This window comes from Hordeum vulgare, chromosome 6H (genome assembly GCF_904849725.1).
Source record: "Hordeum vulgare subsp. vulgare chromosome 6H, MorexV3_pseudomolecules_assembly, whole genome shotgun sequence".
Taxonomy (NCBI): Eukaryota; Viridiplantae; Streptophyta; class Magnoliopsida; order Poales; family Poaceae; genus Hordeum; species Hordeum vulgare.
In genome coordinates this window covers 520,800,545-520,823,736 of record NC_058523.1, presented here as the reverse complement: position 1 = coordinate 520,823,736, position 23,192 = coordinate 520,800,545, and the positions used below count along the sequence as shown (strand labels likewise).

The 23,192-nt window shown below is 45.4% G+C and overlaps 2 protein-coding genes across 2 annotated transcripts; one reads left to right on the top strand and one right to left on the bottom strand.

Annotated features, from left to right (window-relative positions):
* The first annotated feature begins 1,678 nt into the window (after positions 1–1,678).
* LOC123404484 (1-aminocyclopropane-1-carboxylate oxidase 1-like) lies at positions 1,679–3,489 on the top strand. Its single transcript, XM_045098419.1, has 3 exons — positions 1,679–1,903; positions 2,039–2,268; positions 2,599–3,489. The coding sequence occupies exons 1-3, from the start codon at positions 1,769–1,771 to the stop codon at positions 3,230–3,232; spliced, it is 999 nt and encodes a 332-aa protein (XP_044954354.1). The 5' UTR covers positions 1,679–1,768; the 3' UTR covers positions 3,233–3,489.
* Positions 3,490–18,797: 15,308 nt separating this feature from the next.
* Positions 18,798–22,161, bottom strand: LOC123401679 (glucan endo-1,3-beta-glucosidase-like). The gene is made up of 3 exons (XM_045095529.1): positions 22,015–22,161; positions 20,569–21,900; positions 18,798–19,216 (listed from the first exon to the last, which is right to left on the bottom strand). Exons 1-3 carry the CDS (start codon positions 22,076–22,078, stop codon positions 19,182–19,184), a joined length of 1,431 nt encoding a protein of 476 aa, XP_044951464.1. The 5' UTR covers positions 22,079–22,161; the 3' UTR covers positions 18,798–19,181.
* Between the last annotated feature and the right edge of the window lie 1,031 nt (positions 22,162–23,192).

The following is a 23,192-nucleotide window of genomic DNA, read 5'->3' as shown; positions in this document are numbered from 1 at the left end:
GCCCTTCATAGAGCCATGGTGCCACCGACCAGAGGCGCTGCCCCGCATTGTCGGCCAACCCCCAACAGTCGTCGCTCGTGCAGGGTCCAGGCGAAGGTGGGTCTCTGCTGCGGGTGGCATGAGCGGCTAACTCCGACAGGGCGACATCTAGCAGGGCGATGGAGTCATCCACACGCACCCCGTGCGACCGAAGGGAGCTCCGCGGCGGTGCCCTGGCTGCTGACCATGAGCTCCGCACGTCTACTTCTGGCACACATCAACGGGAGAGACCCGGTTGCTTTTTTAGAAGTTTACAGGGACCCGATTGTGTTTATAACAAGTTTGCACGAACCCAATGGCATTTTGGAAAGTTTACAGGCACTGACATATGGGACCCACATGTCAGTTAACATCCAAACAAATAGTTAAAGAGACAGATTGTTTAGGTGCGAGCCCGACTTGTCATAAACCAGTTTTGTTTTTTTAACAACGACGATTTTAGTTTCTTTAATAGCCGACCTCTAATTTGATACTTATCAGCGAAAAATTATTATTAGGTAGTTTTTTTTAACCTTGCCTCAAATTATTGTAGTTTTATGCTATTTACTCTTTTCGGTGGGTTTCCCCGGTGATCCGCAGAGCTCGATCCTTGTTTTCCCCTCCACCCGCTGTTCTTTTGAACTGCTCGAGATAAGTTTTAGAACAATGCCATGGTCCTGATAACTGGAAAGGAGAACTTTAACCCGGCCCCTACCATCCGGGCCGGCGTAAGGAGAAGGGAGATGAGACCAGGGATGACAAAGACGCTAGCTCGATCGAGCTGTCCATCCATGGATCGATCTGGGACATGGCCGGGGTCTAGTGGTCCAGCTGCAAAGCACCATGCAGCTTTGATGCGTGCGTACAGGAGTGCTCCCGTTCCCGCTTTAAGTCGACCGGCACACAGAAGTCTGGACAATAAGTGATCTACATGCTATTTAGCTACTGCTGCAGCTGGCTGTTGCTGAGTAGGACAGACATCGGGTAAGCGCTCGAAGTTACTAGCCCTAGCTCTAGGCTCTAGCTACTTATCCATCCATGAATAGATCGCGTCAGGTGCCATGTTTCAGACATGAACGACCGGTGACCCCGGACAGCAAGTGATCGACCGATGTTGGAGTACCATATATTTGTTGACAGCACAACTCCACTATGGAGTGTGTGGCCTGCGTCTTTGTCAGCTGTACTAGGCCTAATCTCTGTCATTATCAACCTGTAAAGTAAGAGATAACTCCATCCGTACTTCGCAGAGTTCATCAACACTACTTAGTTAGGTATATAGAATAGCGGCCAACGTAGACTATCAGCCTATCAGGCTAATATATACAGTAGTACCTATCCTACTGCTCCTGTCTCCATCAGGGCATATTGATTAGCAAGAAGCCATATTCTTGGAGACAACTTAGTTATGTGTACGTCGATCAGGTAAGCTACACGAAGTTGCGGCGCGCACGCTGATGCGATCAGCTAATTGGGGCATATCTCGGTTGCTTTCGTGCCTGTTGTTCTGCACGTCCAGACAGCTTTGTTCCCCATTCCATATTGATTGACCAAAGTAGGAGCAATTAACTAATTAAGTGTGTCGTAATCTCCTACGTCCCGGCTAGGTCATTGCAGTCCGGCCTTCTCTCTTGCGCGCCTATAAATTGGGCACTCAACACCGGCCTCAGAGCGCACACTCACCCTCTGCTTCAGCCTTCAGCTAACCAGCAGTCCAGCACAGCACACACACATACAGATATCGAGAGCGATGGCAATTCCTGCTAATGCAGCTGCCGCCTCGTTGAGCTTCCCGGTGATCAACATGGAGAATCTGGAGACCGAGGAGAGGGGCGCGGCCATGGAGGTTATCCGCGACGCCTGCGAGAACTGGGGCTTCTTCGAGGTGCCACTGCCACTGCCACACACACACACACACACAGAGGATTCTCTTATAGCAGAATGATTTTATGAACGTAGTGCTTGATGGTTCTCTTCTTGATATATGTATGATTTAATTGGTCGATTCTGGTGCGCGCAGCTGCTGAACCATGGCATCTCGCACGAGCTGATGGACGAGGTGGAACGCGTGAGCAAGGCGCACTACGCGGCGTGCCGGGAGGAGCAGTTCAAGGAGTTCGCGGCGAGGACGCTGGAGGCCGGCGAGCAAGGCGCCGACGTGAAGGACGTGGACTGGGAGAGCACCTTCTTCGTCCGCCACCTCCCCGCCTCCAACCTCGCCGACCTGCCCGACCTCGACCACCACTACAGGTACCAGATTCAACTCTAGTGGGATTTTTGCTGCTTGCATTTCGCTGTTGAAGCAGCCTATTATTGGTCCTCCTGACCGAACATTTCGTCCTGTACGAAAAGTCATACCTGGCGCTGCATGCAGCTAAAAATATATCCACCAGATATAGTACTGCTGCCAGGATATCACCAGGAGATAAGATTGCTTCCGCACATCAGAATCCTAATTCTTTTCTAAAAAATCATCAGAATCCTAATTACGTACTGTAGTAACCAACACGACTGGAATCACTTTTTGTTAGCAAGTGACACTTGTTAACAAAAGCTGCCTTTTTGGTGTCGTCGTTTCAGGCAATTGATGAAGCAGTTCGCGTCGGAGATCGAGAAGCTGGCGGAGAAGGTGCTGGACCTGCTGTGCCAGAACCTGGGCCTGGAGCAGGGCTATCTGAAGCGGGCCTTCGACGGGTCCAAGGGCCCGACGTTCGGCACCAAGGTAAGTAGCTACCCGCCGTGCCCGCGGCCGGACCTGGTGGACGGCCTCCGCGCGCACACCGACGCCGGCGGCGTGATCCTGCTGTTCCAGGACGACCAGGTCAGCGGGCTCCAGCTCCTCAAGGACGGGGCATGGGTGGACGTCCCGCCCATGCGCCACGCCGTCGTCGTCAACATCGGCGACCAGCTGGAGGTGATCACCAACGGGCGGTACAAGAGCGTCATGCACCGCGTGCTCACCCGCCCCGACGGCAACCGCATGTCCATCGCGTCTTTCTACAACCCCGGCGCAGACGCCGTCATCTTCCCCGCCCCGGCGCTCGTGGCCGCTGCCGGCGCCGCTGAGAGGAACGAGGGCGAGGAGGGCACCGCCGTGTACCCGAGGTTCGTGTTCGAGGACTACATGGACCTGTACTTGCGCCACAAGTTCGAGGCCAAGGAGCCACGGTTCAAGGCCATGAAGGCGGACGCCGCGCCCATCGCCACCGCGTGATAAGTGCGTGTGCTCGTACGTGCCAAGGCCGGCCGGGACATGAGTATTACGGGACGTGTTGATGTGGTGTACCATAGATATTTGCGTGTGGGTGTGTGTAATGTTGTCGCTGGTGGCGTCGCAGTGCATGCCGTGATGCTTGTGTGTGTTACCGTACGTGTGAGTGAAGCTTTCTTCTCTCTTTTGAATAGTATGTGTGAAGTTTTAAGTGGTGTATATAGTACTTCCTCCGTTCCTAAATATAAGTATTTTTTAAAGATTTTACTAGGGACTACATATGAAACAAAATAAATGAATCTATATTTTAAAATATATCTATATACATTCATATATACTCCCTCCGTTCCTAAATATAAGTCTTTCTAAAGATTTCACTAGTAGACTACATACGGATGTATATAGACATATTTTAGAGTGTAGATTCATTCATTTTACTCCGTATGTGGACTCCTAGTGAAATCTCTTAAAAGACTTATATTTAGGAACGGAGGGAGTAGTTCGTAGTGGAATCTCTTCAAAAATTATATTTAGAAACGGCGGGAGTACTTAGTAGCTACTGTGTACTACGGTATCAATTGCTTAACCACGTTAATGATGTTTCGGAAGCTGAGTTTCTAACAAAATGTTTTGGCATTTGGAATTTCATGGAGGGTGTTTGGAGTTCTACATATTAATTTTCTTTTTTTAGTTTACATATTGATTTGTTTTATTTATAAAGCGGGACGAAACCCTATTTTGAGAGTTCTCCATATTGATACCGAGTCTGGTTGTATGAAGATAGCTATGATTAAGAACGAGCTCGCAAAAATCAAAGTATGCTTTTATGATTAGAGAGATCAAAAGTAGCATGGGCGAAAATGATTCTTGCATTACTCATATTCATCGGAACTTTAATAGTGCTATCGGCCAATTTCAGTAGGTTACAATGTTGAAGTATTGTTTGGCTAGACTCTGGTCTAAAAGAGGTTCAAGATACTGTTGGATGAGATTATAATTCCTAACTTTTCAGTAATGCAAGAATTATTTCACACATAAAATGTTTGTGCATGTGCAAACGAGTGTGCGTATGACAAGAACCAGCCTGACAATCCAGCATCTATGGGATTTTTTTACGGATGAAACTTACGAATTAAGGTTGAGGGTTCGAGTAAAATCGAGGAAAGGTTCGGCCCGGCTTCAAATAGGTGTATCTTTATTGATAGAGGCAAAGTTGTCCCTGTCTTTCGATGAGATGGTGGTTATCGTTTTGGTAGAGTAGACTTTGACGATCCGACTACGAACGTGTGAAGACGTCGCGCCTTAGCAATCGTTAAACCAACTCCGAAAGGTTATTGACCACGCCAGAGCACGATCAACCTGACCATGAGGGTCTGTTTCCTGCACGCAAACGAAGAACAAGCAAGAAACTAAGGTTGCAATCTGGATATCGCGAATATAAGAGGAAAGCTTTATTGATGAAGATGGGGTTCTGTGACGCCTTTGTCTGGTCGTGGAACACAAACGAAGAACGTGAAGTTGCGGCAGTGAAAAACTTGTAATCTGAACAAAACCGAAGTCTAAACAGCGCCCTAAGGGTTGTATGTATGGGGGGAAATAGGAGGAATTTCGTGACCGGCCCCTTGGAGGAGGGTCCGAAACCGACCCTAACTCAGTTTCCCCACACATACGGACTCTAAAAATATCCTATAATGTGGTATTTCGAAATTACATGGGTCTGGACCAAAAATAAGGTGGCGCAACACCTATAATAGCCTATGGACGAAATTTATAAAGTGGTGTCTTGAATATTTCGTCCAAGCCTTCATGCTCTCCTTATGATGGCTTCAAAGTGTGAAAATCATCAGTGAAAGCTTCATTGTTCTATCCCGTGCGTGCACCTTCTACTCCATGATTGATCCCGCTTCAACGAATATCCTTCTTGTCCATGACAGGTCCTTAATTGATAAGTATAAAAAAATATCTAACTTAGGCAGCATCATATGTTCATGAACATTAGAAGGATTTCCAAGAAACGAAAGTACCTGATAATTCAATTAGCGTGCGCGAGCTTTAGTAACGGGTTCAATATGTATAGCAGTTAGGGTTGTGGGTGTAACAATTGTGTTGATGTTCTCATTATTTATACACATGTATTTCTTTTACACATGTATCATCGGCCATACATGATTTTCACTTGAGAATAAGAATTATCGATCAAGGTGTGTATGTTTTACAGGGGTAAAAGCACTGGAAACGATGATCCAATTAGGCCTTGGTAAGGGAGGAAGCATGTATGAACTTTACTCTCGCCCATTAGTTGTTCATCCTTAAGTTGCATTTTCAGTGACAATCACGGTGATCCCTATACGACACTCATTATGTCACATTGACACTGCAACACACAAGGAGGGCTGGGGGGCACATGTCAAATTTTTTTCCACCTGTGTATTTTTGTTATTTTCCGTGGTACTCCTTTGATCGGTTTCTTTTTGTGTTTTGAATTTGCTAGGTATGTGCCCACTCATTGTCACAAGGGGCAACTACTTTTTAACATGAATAGAGGATCGTTTGAGAAAAATCTTGATGCAAATAAATAGATAACTTAAGGTTATGTTTTGGTTTGGAAACATATATATTCTGTCATTGCTTGAACTTACAAAACATGTATGTGTCCGTATTTTTCTTTTTCCAGTTACAATGAGAAAAGGTTAATTGCTATTTATTTGTTTACGACCATGAATTTGTTACTATTTATCAAGTTATAAAAATTCATGATTGATTCTAGGTTTTACCATGAAAAATAATTTATGTACAAACCATGAATTTATTGCTATATTATAAATTGATCTGATTTATTGGCTTACCAAAGATTGTTTTAAAGAAAACTAGAAGCTTCTTCCAATCCCAGCAGGAAAAAGAGTAGTTGGATGCAAATGGGTGTTCACCGTAAAACAGACTCGAGAGGTTAAGCTGGATAGATAGAAGGCAAGGTTAATTGCAAAAGGTTATAGGAAGGCGGGAGACAGACTATAATGAGACCAAAGCACGAGTGACGAAGATGGACACGGTGAAAACCTTAATCTCATGCAGAGTCAACTTACTTTGGGTGGCCTTTACATATATCTATGTTCACCTTCACATGAAAGACTCTTCTCCTAACCTGATTCTTCTACCTGGCTAGTTCACTTCACTTTTCGAGGGATCATGGATTCGAGTTCACTTGTCTATGAGTGTATGAACAACTTGAGATCCTTCCAAGGTGCAGGGGTTCTCTCTCCATTCACTTTGAGATGGGTTTCTTGTGATCTTTGTAGTAGTTTTTCCATCCAATTTTATGGTAAATTAAGTCTTACACAGCTATCCCCAAGGATGTCCATTCCATACGACAAGGACCCCATCTCGATGAGAAACGTGGAACATTTGAGAAAATGTGATGTGTTGTTGAGGGCAAGAGCTTTTCTTTCGAAGGCATCTTTTTTAAGGAAGAGTGTCCCTTCCCTTCGCATAGCTCAGGTGACTTCCTTACCCCTTTTCCCCCGAAATGAATTAGCCCGAACGACGAGTCTTGCCTTCCTGTCTTTCTTTCTCATTGAATGAACCATTGCCTGGGACGCTCCTATGCCTATGAATTCAATGATTTAAGGGCCCCCGGGAGGAAACTTCGGAGGGTGGAAAACTGAGGTCGGTGGAGGGTGGGAGGACACACAAAGAGGTAGTGTGGAAAAAATGACATGAGATGAATCTTCGTTCTTTTAAGTAATATATAGAGATTCCCAGTTTTTCGCCTTATGTTTTCTCATCCTGCGTCCTTTCCATTTATAAAAATATATTCCATAGTTTTGAAATATTAAAATAATTTATAAATATGTTCATCAAAATTCATAGAATTTTCACAAATTTTCCCAATATTTGTAATTTAAAAAATATCATTTTTTAATGATATCTTCATGAATTTTAAAATTGTTCCACTTTAAAAACTTCAAAATTTAAAAAGTAATCACTTATTTTAAAATGAACATTAATATAAAAAATTCAGAGTAGTGGTCCTTAATTAAGAACTGAAAAATAGCCTAGATTCCCCACAATGAGCTTGGAAGGGAAGAAAGCACAAAGGAAGGAGTTATGCTTAGCAATTGCTTCTCTTTGATTGAAGTAGCTCTTTTATTTGTGATAATGGATTCCTAGCAACAAAGATGCCTCCTTAAGAGGTGAAGAATAATACACCCGTTTGGGAATGAAAGTAAAAACGCAATTATAGTTTATAAAAATCTTTATGATTTTTTGAATGTTCATGAATTTGAAAAGGAAAATGTTCATTAATGAAAAACAAAACATGAAAGTTCCTCTCTCGGGTGAGTTTAGACCCACTAGTTATCCTGGACGCTTTTCTCTCTTGATTCACACACCCCCTTGTATTTTGTCATGTATCTGAAATAGTATATGCATGTATATTCTGGGGGGATTCGTCATTTTGGCCTTTCTTAAAAACGGATTCCTTATTTTCCCTAAAAACACTTTTCTTCCTTTTTTGACCCTCAATTTTCATTTTATTCTTTCATGACAATTCCATCAGTTTTAACCATTAACACCATGAAGTGCAACTTGGAAAGTCCATTTTACCCCTACTTTAGCTCACTTGTAAAATGGAAAACACTGACCAAAAACTTATCTCCCGTACCACACCGCACCTTCTCTCTCCGATTTCCCATCTTCGACATAGGCGACAGATGCGCATAGCAGCTGGTGTGCGAGGCTGAGAGTGTAGTATAGCGGGGGACGAGGTCAAATAAGGAATATTCTCTATATTCAGAATCATGGCCCATCGACCTACCCTAATTTCTGTGACGAGTGTCATCTCAAAAGCATCAGCTGGATGACTCTTAACGATATGCGCCATGGTTAAACCGACAAGGAAAAAGTATTAAAAATGAAAAAATTGTTCATGAATTTGATAAAAGTTCATAAATTAATAAAAAACAAAAGGAAACGAAAATGAACAATGAAAAAAAAAAGAGAAATCTGGGAAAAACATGCTAAGAAAACCCGAGAAGAAAAGCTGCCAGAACGATCATTCTAAGGTTCCAAAAAAAGGTGAAGGAAAGGACCTACATGGGCCAGGCCATTTAGATACACAATGCTGTGGAGAGGTGTGCTCCATTTTGCAAAAAGTACTATAACTAGCGCTTAATTTGCCAAATAGGAATTGGGACATGTAGGAGTACTAGGCATATAACTTTTACTAGGGGTAAAGGGTAAACCCAATTTTATTGATGAATTTTCGCTACAATACACAAGATACTAACATGGACCGGGCGTTCATTTTGAGGAAATCACCAAAGGAAAAACCTGCAACACCTTGATCAAAAAGATTTTCGCATTTTTTTTATTATGGAGTTGAATAATTTCCACGCAATCAAAAAAAAGTTCATGAATTTTCAAAAATGTCATGGATTGAAAAAAAAATTAGAAAAAATACTCATGAATTTAGGAAATGTTCACATATATTAAGAAACTAGGATTCTCAAATTATTCATGATTTTTTCCTTCAGAGATCACTGATTTTTGAAACAGAAATATGAAGCATAATACCATGGGAAAAAGGAATTAAACAAACCGCAAAATTCAGCAAGGAAAAAAGAATCACCTGCCCGCATGCTCACCTAAGCATGCATGAACAGTAAAATCGCAAAAAAATGAAGAAGAAAAAAAGTCAACCAAATCTGAATTTTTTTTGTGAGAAACTTTGATATTTTTCCCACATGCGTGCAAAGTTTCATCACTAGATGACATTCGTAGAAATGTGGCAAAAAAAACAAAAACGATGTTCCAAGAGGTCAGTTTTTTGTAGCGTTTTGGAGCATTGATTTTGTTTTTTTGCTGCGTTTTCCACGAAAGTCATATGGTCATGAAAATTTGCGTGCATGTGGGAAAATATTAATATTTCTTACAAAAAAAATCAAATTTTTTTGAAATGCTTTTTTTTATTTTACTCTGAGCACGCGGGCAGAAGAGAACTTTCGCTGAATAGGTTGTCTCAGGTCGTCGGAGAGGTCTACGTTTTTGGAAGGGGAGTACGGTTGTCCGTTGTGAAAGTATATATGTCGTCTAGAGCAAGAGAGTAGGAACCCTCGCTGAAGGGGAGACCAGAATGGCCTATCCCTGGAGCACGGCAGGCAACAGCCATTTTTCTGTTCTTTTTTACATTTTATGTTTTATATTATTTTTTAAATTTTGGTCATACCTTAAAATATTTTAAATATACATTATTTCTGGAATATGATGTCAAACATTTTAAATGTTAAATGAGCATTAATAAATAAATATCGGTTATTCAAACATATAATTTTTTATCATGTAATAAAAATGTTTATCAAGCATTAGAATTTTTAAAATAGTACTTGAAAAATGTTGATCAAGATTTTAAAAATATCAAATGTTAATAAAGTATTTAAAAATATGTATATGTGTACATAAAGTTTTTACCATGTATTATAAATGTAATTGTTGCATTATAAAAAATATAATCGAAGCATTTAAAAAAAATTAAATGTGCATAGGAAAAATCTTGACTGTGTATTATAAAATAATAATCTTGTATTTGAAATAAGGTAATGAGGCATTTACAATGTTTAAAATATGTATAGAAAAATGTTGACTGTGTATTAAAAACTGTTAATCTTGTATTTAAAAAATGTTAATAAAGCATTTAAATTTTTTATTAACAACTGGCAATGTATTAAGAAATGTTAAATTTGTATTGAAAAAATGTTCAACGTATATTAAAAAATGTGAGGGAAAATATAATAAAAGAACTGAAGAAACAAATGAAAAAGGAATTAAAAAACGCTTGTTTTCCACATGGATCTCAAGGGATCGATTATTCACTCCCCCTTTTTATTCTCCTTGTTTTAACTGCACGCAAAATGGGTCGTCCCGACTACTGTAGCCGCTTCAGCGAAAGATTCTACGGTCTCACTAAATGTAAGATAAGCCTCTTCAGCGAGACATTCTACGGTCCGTGTGAATGCAAGGGAGCTTCCTATTAACCGCGTAGGACGCCGCCAAGCAACCCCCCCCCCCCCCCCCCCCCGCCCCCCTTTCTCATTTTTTCCCTTTCTTCTTTTTTTATTGTTCTTTTCTGTTTTCCTTTTTCTTTACTCTTTTTTCTACTTTATTTTTTCACTTTTGTTTGCAAATTTTCTTTTCAAATTCACGAACATTTGTTTGTTCATCAATCAAAAAATGTTCATCAATATAAAAAAAAGTTTACAATAAAAAAACATTAATTTAATTAATTTCTTTCTTAGGGATTGGAAAGATGTTCATCAAATTCAATTTTTGTTCATCGGGACTTCAAAAAATTTCATCAAATTTCAAATTCTGTGAAGTGAATTTAAGAAGTATTTAACAAATTGGAGATGTGTTCTTGGTTCCGAAACAATGTTCCTAAAATATGAAATTTGTGCGATCATTCCAAAACAAATCTTGAATAGAAATTCAGCTCACCAATTTAAAAATATATAGAGAGAGGGAGTCCAAATATTATTCATAAAATACTAAAAAATGTTCATCGCTATTAAGAATGTTTATAAAAAAAATCATGAAAAATAAAAAACTTTCTTCAAATTTCAAAGATTTTAATTGTTTTATTTCCAAACATGTTTATGAATTCGAGAACTATTTGTTAACTCCATGAATATTGGTTTTGAATAAATGAACAATTTTGGAAGTCAGAATTATTTTAAAATTTATAAAAAAGGTGAACCTTGTGCCCCACATTGGTTGGCCCAGAAGGGTGCACAGCGAGCGTCGGATATATAGATGACGTGTTTCGTTTCGCCTGCTGCGAGGCGCGTTGCAATAAGGACAGCACTCAGCGCCGACGCGCCGGCCCAACTGTTGGGCCGGTCGAGCTTCATCCGTCAGATTGCCCGTCGAGTCGTCAGATCCTGTCGTCCCCAACCTCTTATCTTCAACCTCTCGCACGGGAAAGGGGAGAGGCCCGCCTCGCACGCACCGACGCCCTAACACGCGCGGACCGCCTCGCCTCGCCTCCTCACCGCTGGTCACCGCCGGTTGCCGTCCTCGCCTGTGCGGTGGGAGGGGCGCGGTGCGTCCGGCCGAAACGGTTCGGCTGGCGCGCCGTGTATAAACGTTTCCCTTGCAATAATTAGTGGCATGCCCATTACGTGCAAGAAATTTTATAAAAACTATGTTTTTCATAGTTTCGAGAATTTTGATAATGTTACATAAGTAGGAATAAATAAATCAAGAAAAACTACGTTTTTTCATAGTTTCGAGCGTTTTGATAATATTACATAAGTAGCAATAAATAAATCAATAAAAATCTTTACACTGAAAAAATGAAAAAGTTTCGGTATGGTGTTGGGAGCAATATAACCCATTCTTGTAAAAAGTAGATATATAGGTCCAGATTACTCACCTGCTCATAGAGACAAGGTGGCGGTGGCTCTCACAGGATGTAATACGATTTTCCCCACCTAGCCTTGTCCCTGTGGTGCTTCTAGAATCATGTTTGGAGATTTGTTTTCCACGAAACTTGTAGAATTTGGTCGACGTTTGTTTTTTATGGATTCACGTTGATCCAGTCTTTTTTCGTGCGTGTTCGTTTATCTCATGTTGGATACTTTTGATCTAAATTTCTCTTTGACTACAACGGTTGTTATTCTGGTGTGTTAGTTTTATATGGCGTTAATATGTCAACTTTTGGATTGTCTACTACAACAAGTTTTGGCCAACTTCAGAGAGGGAGGGACCATGACAGCGGCTTACCTTCGAATCACTTAGTATTTATAGTCGTCGTTAGGTGGTCTATAGATCTTGATACAATTTATTATACTAATATTCATTGTACTATCATAATTGATTCGCCACAAAAAAAGCTTTTACTCACCGGCCACACATGGGCGAGCGTACGACCGATTCCACTGACATATTTTTTTGTTTATATACAAATCTCGTATTCCCCCCGTTTTAAATATAAGACTTAATAGTTTCAAAGAAAATCAAATCTTGTCTATGTTTGATCAACTTTATAGTAAAATATATAATGATTACGATACTAAATATATAAATAAAAATTTATTTCATGATTAATTTAGTGACAATGATTTTATATTCTAGACTTTGATATTTTTATCTACAAACTTGGTGAAAGTTAAAAAAGTTTGACTTTTTACAAAAATAATATACATTACATTTAAGAACGGAGGAAAGTATTTATTTCACTAAAGTCGTGCATAATCAACTTAGAACAAATGTTCATGTATTGCAGAAAAAATAGTGTTCACAAATAAAAAATAATATTCTTGTAGTTAGGGAAAATGTTCATGTGTTTTTTGAAAACAAATCTTGCACGTCAAAAGACATATTCATGCGTTGCAAAAAGGGTCATATAATTGAAAAAATGTGACTGCATAAATTGATTTTTTTGTACATGAAATGAAACATCCATGTGTTTCAAGGAATACCATTCACATATATCAATATTAAATGTTCGTGCATAGTAGAAGTGTTTTTATTTCCCCTAAATGGAGTTTAATTTTTTTAAATGTGATTTACATGTGAAATTTGTTCATAAAACTCAAATAAAACAATCATGTTTAACAAAATAATAAGAATAATAACAATTGCATGGTCCAAAAAAATATTTTTGTAGTGTCATAAAAAATCTAGACATATGTACGTTAAGCATTTCCTCTTCTTCCGTGGGCGGCTAGGGCAAACACCCCCTTGAGGTTTCATTGGGTAGCCCGTGGAGTCACCTCCCCTTTGCTTGCATCTAGGCACCGGATGATGGGGAGGGGAATCTTAGTGCATATGTTCTGGCTAATAGTTTAGGTTATGGTTTTAGTTCTCAGATGTGCGGCGCTGGGACGGATGGAGGCGCTCCTTCTTCGAGTTTGTATTTCGGGTTTCGATCCTTCTTAAGTTTGTCCGTTTGAACATAGTGGATGGAGCTCGGGCGTAGATTCGTGCCTTCCACGGACAACAAGGTTAGTATCTATCGTATTTAGTGGGCAATTGCAAGATTTACTGTTAGGTCCCTCGGATCTTTTCAAGGTTTAAATGGTTACGACAATGGCTTCATGCGTGCATGCATGAAGACTTTTCGGTTGTCGTCAACAAGATCAATCTGGCTCCGATAGGAGAGCGATGATAGGATGCACATTGGAAGGAAGAAGAAGAGATTTGTGAATGGATGGTTTCTCTCTCCCCCACTCCTGCTTTTAAAGGGATTAATCAGTAATAGTCGCCCCTAATCCCGCTCAAGACAACACCAAATAAAGGAGAGGAAATGACTAACCAGCATGGAAACCCAAAAGTCATCATTACAACTACACTTCAATACTACCTCCATCACAGTTTATAGGGCGTACATCACATCGCGTCGGGACTCTACCTCGCCATACCTCGGGTCGGGCCGGGCCTCGGGCTGGGATTAAAGAAACCCGTGGTAAAAATCCAGGCCCAAGCCCGACCCGACCCGATCGTCGGGCCTAATTTTTGGGCCCAGGCCCCGCCCGGCGTAGGCGTAAAACCGGTTTCCACATGCCCGAGCCCGGCCCGGTCCGGCCGTCGGGCCTGATTATCAGGCTAGAGCCCGGCCCATGGGCAAGGCCGGGTCGGGATTTTTCGAGCCGGGTCGGGCTTGGCTGCCCATGGCCAGATATAGCTGGGACTCTATCTGGCCATTTCTCGGGCCGGGTCGGGCTTTGGGTTGGGCCCAAAAAAATGACGTCTACGGGACAGGACCGAGCCCGGCCCGGCCCGACCAATTACTCTATTTCACCTCGCCGGCTTTGGGTTGGGTCAATACAAGGACTGGGCCAGCGATAAGAAGAAGCACAAGGACTCCTTGGTTCACCTCGCCTGGGCCATCATTGACCCCCTACTACAAAGACTTGAAGGCTGAGTGCGGCAAGGACAAGTCTGTGTGGCACAAAGCCAGGGTGAACGAACTGGATGAAGAAGATGTACACGAGAAACTTTGACATGAGGAAGTGCCTCCTTCCTGCAAACGACAAGGGATAGCCACAAGCAGAGTAGTGGTGGCAACCGTCGTCAGAAGAACAATATGATTTGATGATCGTCTACTTCTTGTCAATTCATATTGAGGAAAGTACATGTGTTGTATAGTCACTGATGTAATTGGATGTTCAAGTAGGTTATGCAGCAATGTTGGTGTTCTATAGACAAAGCATAGATGTTGTATAAACAAAGCAAATCACATCTTATACAATTGTTTAGCAACAACCGTGTGCCCACAACACACATCGTTTGTCAGGATGAATCTTTGGGTTATTATTGGTCTTCCCACACAATTCTGATGAATGAACTGTTTGTCGGGTATCACACACACCATCTTATGCTAACTCGTCTGTGTTCTGCTGGATCAGCACAAACAGTTTATCCGAGTGAACTGTATGTCGTACTTCGCACACATATGTATTTGTTAACCATTTGTGTTATCTTTGCTAATCGCAAACAGTTTATAAGAACCAACTGTATGCCATGCATCACACACACAACCCTCATGTGAATCGTATTTTATCAATCCGTCATCCCACACAGTTTTTTGCATTGGCCACGGAGCTAGAACCATATTGTTTGTGATTGATGGATCGCACACAGTTTTGTCGAAGGGTCTGTGATTGATGTGTCGTCTTAGGACCTTCCTGTAGTAGTGTGTTTTTTATCGCTTGAGCATCAGACAAAAGAAAGTATTGTTGGAGCTTGTCCTCCCTCCACACAATCGAAGTGTTGTCTTTAAGATCACGAACAAAGGCAGGAGGGTCACTAATGAGGCAAACAATTGGCATCATCGATGCATCTCTCAGGGTCCTGTTTTCGATCCAAACTCGTGTTGTATTGGTGTCGCCGATGCGCCTGATGAGGTCATGAAAGAGAGCATATGTGCCCACCAAGATAGACCTTTAAACTTGAGATGGGTGAGAGCCTAGTTTGACATTTAGAATGTCATTGTTAGGGTAATAGATGGCCTTGAGCACCCAGGCACAAGGAGATTCAGGCACGACGAGAAGGTGTTATGATTGCCTAGCCAATAGAGCTATGTTGAAGAGCTCGAGAACCCTAAACCCCAAACCGCCACACTTCTTTAGTTGTGTCATGGTTCTCCAAGAAACCCAGTGTGGTTTTGGTTGCCCCTCTCTGTTGCCCCAAAAGAACTAATGGGTGAGCTTCTTCATTTTCTCATAAAGGCCCCTTGGCAACTTAAAGCATGACATCAAGAAAACCAGAACGGCATGCGCTACCAATTTAATTAGGAATTCTTTACCCGCTGATGAGATGGTTTTCTCAATCCATCCCTTCACCTTTGGCCATAACTTGTTTGTTAGGTACTTGAAAGCACCCATCTTGCTCACTTGCTGGAGCCAACACCAGATGGCGAGCCCAACTATTTCTCATTCAGAGTCTCGGTATGGACACTGAGTAGTCCTTTAACTTCTTGTCTGAGATTATTTGGTGTTCCATTGCTAAAATAAACCGAAGAGTTGTTGGTGTTGATTCGTTGCCCTAAAGCTTGACAATAGGTATCTAGTACATTTGACACTTCCATCGCTCTTGAACCATTTGTGTTGAAAAACACCAGGCTATCGTCAGCAAATAACAAGTGGTTAACTCATGGCGCTGAACAAGCCACTTGAAACCCACTCAAATGCAACGATTGATCTCTTTTGAGGAGGCTAGAAAGGCCCTCTCCTGCTAGCAGGAATATGTAAGGTGATATTGGATTTCCCCGCTCAATACCCCTTGAAGGTTTGAAATCATCTACTCCCTCCGTCCGGAAATACTTGTCCTAGAAATGAATGAATCTAGACTTATTTTAGTTATAGATACATCCATTATATTCATTTTTAGGACAAGTATTTCCGGATGGAGGGAGTAGTTTTTTGCAAAGTGAAAAGAACTGAATATGAAGTAGACTTTACCATGCTCATGACAATTGAAACCCAAGTCTTAGAAAAATCAAGTTTCAGATCACAGTCTCGAGGTATGTCCACTCCATCGTGTCATATGCCTTCAACATGTCCAATTCCGAAGTGAGTGGCGATGTTTTAATTTTTTTTTTCTTGTTCCATAAAATGCACGCACTCCTAGGCAGTCTCATGATCTCTCCACTTGGGATCGCCTTTGTTTCGTGAATGTACGGAGGGAAATCAAGCGTCACAAGCATGAGATGGATATACTAAGGGGGTGTTTCTTTCCAGGGACTTTTTGGTGTAGGGACTAAAAAAGTCCCTAAAAGTCTCATGGGAAAGAAACAGGAGGGACTTTTAGGGACTAAAAGTGGCCATTTGGGACTAGTTGAAGAAGTCCCTCCAGGAGGGACTTTTAGGGACTTTTTCCCACCGTACCCCCGCGCCGCATCCGCTCGCTCCTCCCATCCGCTCGCTCCTCCCCTTCTCTTCCCCGCCGCTTCTCCCCTTCCCAGCCGCCGCCGCCCGTTCTCTTCCCCGCCGCCGCCGCCGCCCGTGCCCTTCCCAGCCGCCGCCGCCGCCCGTGCCCTTCCCAGCCGCCGCCGCCCGTGCCCTTCCCAGCCGCCGCCGCCAGTGCCCTGTGCAGCCGCCGCCGCCATGGCCACCGATGAAGACGACGAGGCGCAGTGGATCTCCCAGTTCCCGTCAGGGGTAATATGGTCTTTTTGCAAGTCATTTAATGACCCCTAGTCCATGTTTAGTCCCTGAAAAGAAATGGGTAGGGACTAAAGACTTTTTAGTTGGGACTAAAAAAAGTCCTAGGACTTTTTAAAGAAACAGGGCCTAAGAAGTTTACCCGGTCGAGTCGCTCCATCATCACGTGTGGAGTGGCTCAATTGCGGGGATAAAAACGCTCCTTACTTCCGCTTGAGAGCTACAATGACAAGAAAAAATCTTATGAAATCACTACAAAATTCCAATAGTGATACCATCGGCAAAATAAATGAGCTCGATGAGATGGCAAAAATTATTATGCAACTCAACCAACCAAACTGCCAAAATTCTCCCGAGCGGGCCTGGTTGGGGTGAATGTGGGCTACCAAACGCGTCATAAGCGTTTCCATTTCTCGTCTCGCCCGGTTGCCTTGGATCATTCGGTTTCCCAAGCTTGGTTGCCCAATTTGCTCGCCAGCTAAAAATATTAACTAAAAGAAAATTGCTTAAAAACGCATTTGATTTTTTATAGGTTGATGTTTTTGTAAATTCAGTAGACTCCATGAATTTCTTCACGGAATTAAAACAAGTTCATGAATTCAAATATATGGGTGAATTCAAAAAATGTTTGTGAATTTAACGATGCTCTAAATTTAAAAGAAATACAGATTTAAAAAATAAATGTTTGTGAACTTGCAAATATGTTTGTGCAAAACAAGAACTGTTTGCCAATTCAAAGCATCCAATGTATGTGACAAAAATCCACACATATTAAAAAAAATCAGAATTTGAAATAAATCGTCAGATTCTAAAAGAATCAGAATTTACATTGCCCACGTAGCAGTAGCACGCCATTAGCGGCGTCGCGTTCGCAAGTCCCACCGTGCTTTGTCTACTGGCCAGGAGAACACGGGCGGAAAAGCAAGCAGCTCTGAAGAGCCATGGCATAGACCAGATCGGAGCACAAGACCTCCAGTCAAAGCTTGAACCAGAAAAGAAAGCAAAGCGTCCAGAAAAAGAAAAGAAAAACGTCTAGACGCATCGCTCTGCCCTGCCCTGCCCGTGCACTGTGCAGCCAAGACCCGGCATGTGGGCCGGGCACGGATTTTCACCGCGGTGACGCGGGCAAAGATCACCTCGATCGGTGAGAAACCTCCGGCAGTGGTCCTGGTCCATGATCCGTCCCTCCGTCCAGCTCCAATCGGCAGCCTGCTCCCCTCACATGCTCGCACACCCGGAGGTGGCCGTCGGTCTCAGCCGGAGGTCACCACTCACCCACCCACGAAGACGCTTACGAAAACGCCCACCACCACACCACCCCCACGTGCCACGGAGGGTGGAGCACGAACCAACGTGTGCCGTGATGGAGAACGAACCAACCAACCCACAGATCCATCCTGACGAGGAACTCACGCAGATGTGCGAGCTGGCCGAGCGCACCAAAGATCAGATCAAGCACGCACTAGTGGTTAAACAAACAAATTGCAGCAGGCGCTTCTGCTGAGACCGGCCAATTTTTAGGCTAGCCGAAGACTAAACATGATCCAGATCCAAGGGAGTGTTTAGTTGTCCAAGCAACGCTGCATTGTGGCCTACTACAGTACATCCTCTTCAAAGCAACCTGGGAGGAAATTCCTCCGTCCGGTTGGGCGATCTTCAGGCTTGGCAAGAAATATCCTAACCACTAACCAGGGCCACCAACGCAAGCAAGCAGCGGTCCAGACACTGATCGTGGGGAGCTGCTGCCCTGCCTGCCACCATCATCAGTTGACACTCGATTACCAACCAAGCTGTCTTCCAAGCCAAGCACCATTTCCGGTAGTACACAAACTTCGAGGCAAAACAATGATCAAGACACGAGCCAAACCAAAACGATCGAGCACGCGGGAGCCCAGACAGCAAACCACAACTGGGACGCAAAAAGGCTAGTACCATTATAGTACTTGGTAGAATTAATCTATAGTGGTAGTAAGTGGTAATCCAAGCTTAGAGTAAAAGCATAGTTACAGAGACGAGTTAAAACAAAGATATCCCTCCCATGAAGAGCCAAGGGCTGGCCGGCTACAGTACCACCACCAATGTTCTACATACGCTGCAGCGGGCGGGCGTCCAGATGCATGCAAGCAAAGACCAAAGAAAAGGAGCACAGATTCCAGCATTCCTCCCCTCTTTCCCTGCACTTTGGCCGACCTGCGGGCTGCGGTACGTAGATATTTCCATCCCCTTTCGTTAACTACTACTATAGTGAATCAATCTCGCATCCCGAGATGCGTGGAGGACGCTGTTGCTTTGCTTCAGACCGTGGAGGGGAGCTCGCACTTGCCCATCTCTGCAAAAACAACGGAATAAACACACACACACACACCGAGTAAGATCAACATGTTATAAAACGACGGAACCTCCATTGAGAACATGGAGGGCCAACAAATTCTTGTACCGGGACCGAAGAGGAGTAAAGAATGCGAGAGGTACACGAACAAGAGGCAGCCGAGGAACCCGGAAGCACGACGCCGTATGCCGACGCGACGGCCGGCCATGCATGGCACGCATTCCGACGGCGGAAGTAAAGAGCACAAGGTCGAGTCACATCGCGCCGAGCCGCGAGCCACCACGCCCGGTCTGGAGCATGGAGCTGACCGACAGCCGTCTAGCCACGGTCATAACTCGAGACCCTGACCAGCAACTGCACGCTCTCGATGAACAGCAGCTCGAATCCAATGCGGACGTGAACTGGTACTGGCGTGCAAATCGCAGTGCGGTGCAGATTTGGGTCACAAATCACAGCGTTACAAGTCCCTTTTAGTCCCATGCAATCAAATCCTTATAATCTGTTTATGTCTCTCCTGTTTTTTTACATAGGACTAAAAAGGATTTTTTTTAATCCCTACATAAAAAAGTCAATGAAAAGAAACACCCTAAGATGAGCCAACTACTATTAAATTAGTACGTACACATTAAAAATGTATTATTGTATATGTGCCTATTAGATTGGGCATGACCGCTCCTTATAACCGATAACATGCTCTAAGGCGATTGTCGCGATTAATGGCGTGTGCTTTGCTTGTGTGGGGGCAGAAACAAAGGACGGGAAGGAATCATTCCCGTACTACGACGCAAAGCAACTTTCGCTTGATTTCAAACTGTGCTACCCACCTTCCCTCTGTAAATTGCCGTCTATGGTACCGGGATGTTTCTCGCTTTAGGTAGTACCGTGGCTCCCACACAAACTTTCACCGATGCTTGTACCATCCCTGGTGCATGTTTACTACCAGTAAATTGTCCAGTTCGTAGTAACTTTTCTTCCTAAAGAAAGTACTCCCTATGTAAACTAATATAAGAGCATTTGAATCACTATTTTAGTAATCTAAACGTTTTTATATTAGTTTAAGGAGGGAGTAGGTTATTAACTTTGCATCATCAGTAATTTGTTACTACTACTACTAACGAAACTTAGGAGTGGTCATGATCGTGTAACTAGCACCAAACATTTTGCTCCGATTAGGAGTACCTAGCGCCTAGTACATTTTGGTCGGCTTGGGAGTACCTCACCTACATCTTGCTCTGTAATGCAAGTAATAATGGACGTACATTTGCACGAGCGGTACTACTACTACACGTAATCTTTGCTTGCAGGCAGGCAAGAAACGAGCGCATTGAGCGGGAAGGAAGGAAGCGACTCACTTGGTGGCTGGTTGACGACGTAGGCGGCGCCGGCGAAGTCGCAGGTGCCGATAGAGCGGCCCTTGCGCTGGTAGTAGTCGTTGAAGGCGAAGGTGGCGTGGGAGACCATGGTGTTGGGCTCGAAGCACGCCGCGCCGGGCTGGATGCCCTTGCAGTCCGCGCCGCCCGGCCCGCACGCGTAGTCCAGCGCCGCCTGCAGCCGCGCCTCGCCCGCCATCGCGTTCGCCACGCACCACGCCTCCCCCGGCGTCGCCGCCGCCCTCACCGCCCCGCCCGCTCCGGCATTGCCGCCGCCGCCGTTGTCCTGCCACCCGAGCCCGCCGCCGCCCACAGAGCCGCCGCCGCCGCCGAGGACGAACTCCACGTCGTACACCTTCTGCTTGTTCGGGTAGAACACGCCGTAGTTGCGCTCCGACGTCGGCCCGGGCTTCTGGTTCTCGTTGAAGAGCGCGAAGAGGTACACGTCCATGTCCGCGTCGGGGCGCCGCGGGGTGCCGGCGTTCTTGGACAGCACGCGCCGCACGAGGTTCCCGTTGTATGCCGCGGCGTTGCCCGCGCCGGCGCCGACCTCCTTGGCGTCGCCCTTGGACGGCCACCCCGTCTCCGACACCACCACGTGCACGCCGTTGTAGCTCCCCAGCTTGCCCACCGCCGTGAACACGGCGTCCAGCTGCGCGTCCAGGAGGCTGTAGTACTTGAGCCCGCTCCCGGAGTCGAGCTCGCCGGCGTTGGGGCGGAAGAGCGCGTAGTCGAGGGAGATGACGCCGGCATTGTCCGCGTAGGCGAAGAACGGGTAGCAGTTGACCATGAGGTAGGAGCCGGTCTGCGACAGGAAGTCGAGCATGGGCTTCATCACCGACTGCGAGAGCTCCTCCCTGAACACGCCGGCGGACGGCGGGTACGAGTTGGCGAGCGCGGTGAGCGCGACGGGGGACGACACCTTGACGGCCTTGTCCATGCTGAGCCTGGCCAAGGCCGCGTGCACGTTGATCATGGCCGGGACGAGCTGCGCCGTGACGTTGGCGGCCGTGGCGAACACCTCATTGCCGACGGCGATGCCCTGGATCTGCGTGGCCGGGTAGTAGGCCGCGACGTTCCGGCGCACCCACGCCAGCGCGTACGACGGGCGCCGGGCGGCCGCGGCGACCTGCTCGTTGGGCAGCGCGACGACCACCTTGATGCCGCTGTTGGCGAGCGCGCGCAGCACGGCGGGCTCCGTGTCGTAGAGCTTGACCTGCGCGATGCCGTGCTGCTTGAGCAGCTGCACCACCGCCGCCGGGCTGGGCAGGTCGTTCGCCACCCGCCCCCAGTTCACGCCCACGGTGCCCGCGTCTGCAACCAAAGACATCCATCGTCAGTACTCACTAATTAGTACAGTAAATAAACCACACCGGCATTGTCGACGGAAACACGAGCCGCCATCGGCGTCGGCGCGGTGATCATTACCTGCGGCGGCGAGGAAGAGCAGGCACAATGCCGCGGCGAGGAGGAGGCCGCGGGGGGGAACCATGCTCTGCTTGCGGCGGCGGGCGAGAAAGCAGAGTTTGCCACGGCGGGGAGCGAAGTGGTGGAGAGTGTGGGGGAGCGAGGGAAAGGGCGGGGAGTGGATTTATGGCGGGGGGGGAAGGCGGGGCCCGCGGGATGGTGGGAAGTGGCGGGTATGCGCGGACGGTGGTGACGCACGACGCGGTGAAATCGGTTCGTGGGGTCACGTGGGCGGCCACGATTGGCTGTGGCCGGAAGTGGCTGGTGAGCTGGCGCGGGCAGGGGATCGATCGTGGAAAGGGACCGGGTGTGTGGGTCTTGCACCCGGCGACCGTTGGTGCCTGATCGTTGGGCCCGTCCTGTGGTTAGTAGTGGGTTTCATGGCGTTGCTGGAGTGTGGTTAGAGTGGATTAATTGCTCATCTCAACGGCTCTATGTCCGTTTCCTCTTCCCCGCTCTCCTTGGCTTTTTTGACAAAGTGCCGCCTCCTGCTGTCAGCAGCAACAAGATACAGTTAATCCTGTGGTGTCACACGTACACGTGGGACATGTAATTTGGAGCGTGCTTACCTGCAACAAAGCGTAGCTGGCAGTGCCGGATTTGCTATGGAGCGACGTGGTTATTTTTCTCGGTCACTGATGGTTTTTGTGCGACAAAAATTCAACACAGGTCCTCGTGGTTGTTTTGGTGGTCATTTTAGTTCATGTAGTTGCAAATACCCAAAATACAGTCCTTGTAGTTGCCTTATATTTGTTGATTGGGCTGTTGACTTGCCTCGTCACGTGTACTTTGACTGTTAAATCAGCTGGCTCCTGCACCGAGCTCCTGTACGCGGATAAATGAGGAATGAATCCCACCTGGTCGGACCGCACCCGATCGGCTAGTCTACTCCTGTTCAGCCCATCGGTCGTTAGCCTCCTCGCGTGTTCCCCAGGTCACGTGTCATCCCAGCCGAGGTGGTGACCTCGAGCTCGCCGGCGTGCGCAGCGTGCGGTGACGGTGACATGAGCTCGTCGTCCGTGCCGAGCCGTCGCCGCCCGCGCCCTTCGGTAGAGGCGTGCGACGTCCTTTTCACCTGACGCGTCGTCCGCCCGATGCTGATCTCCCACTTTACGGTACGTCGCTATCGTCCCACCCTT

Coding starts and splice junctions, on each gene's coding strand:
- LOC123404484 (XM_045098419.1), top strand. CDS start 1,769: ATGGCAATTCCTGCTAATGCAGCTGCCGCCTCGTTGAGCTTCCCGGTG. Junction 1,904..2,038: donor AGAACTGGGGCTTCTTCGAG/GTGCCACTGCCA, acceptor TGGTGCGCGCAG/CTGCTGAACCATGGCATCTC. Junction 2,269..2,598: donor GACCTCGACCACCACTACAG/GTACCAGATTCA, acceptor TCGTCGTTTCAG/GCAATTGATGAAGCAGTTCG.
- LOC123401679 (XM_045095529.1), bottom strand. CDS start 22,078: ATGGTTCCCCCCCGCGGCCTCCTCCTCGCCGCGGCATTGTGCCTGCTC. Junction 21,901..22,014: donor GCTCTTCCTCGCCGCCGCAG/GTAATGATCACC, acceptor CTTTGGTTGCAG/ACGCGGGCACCGTGGGCGTG. Junction 19,217..20,568: donor CGTCGTCAACCAGCCACCAA/GTGAGTCGCTTC, acceptor TTGTTTTTGCAG/AGATGGGCAAGTGCGAGCTC.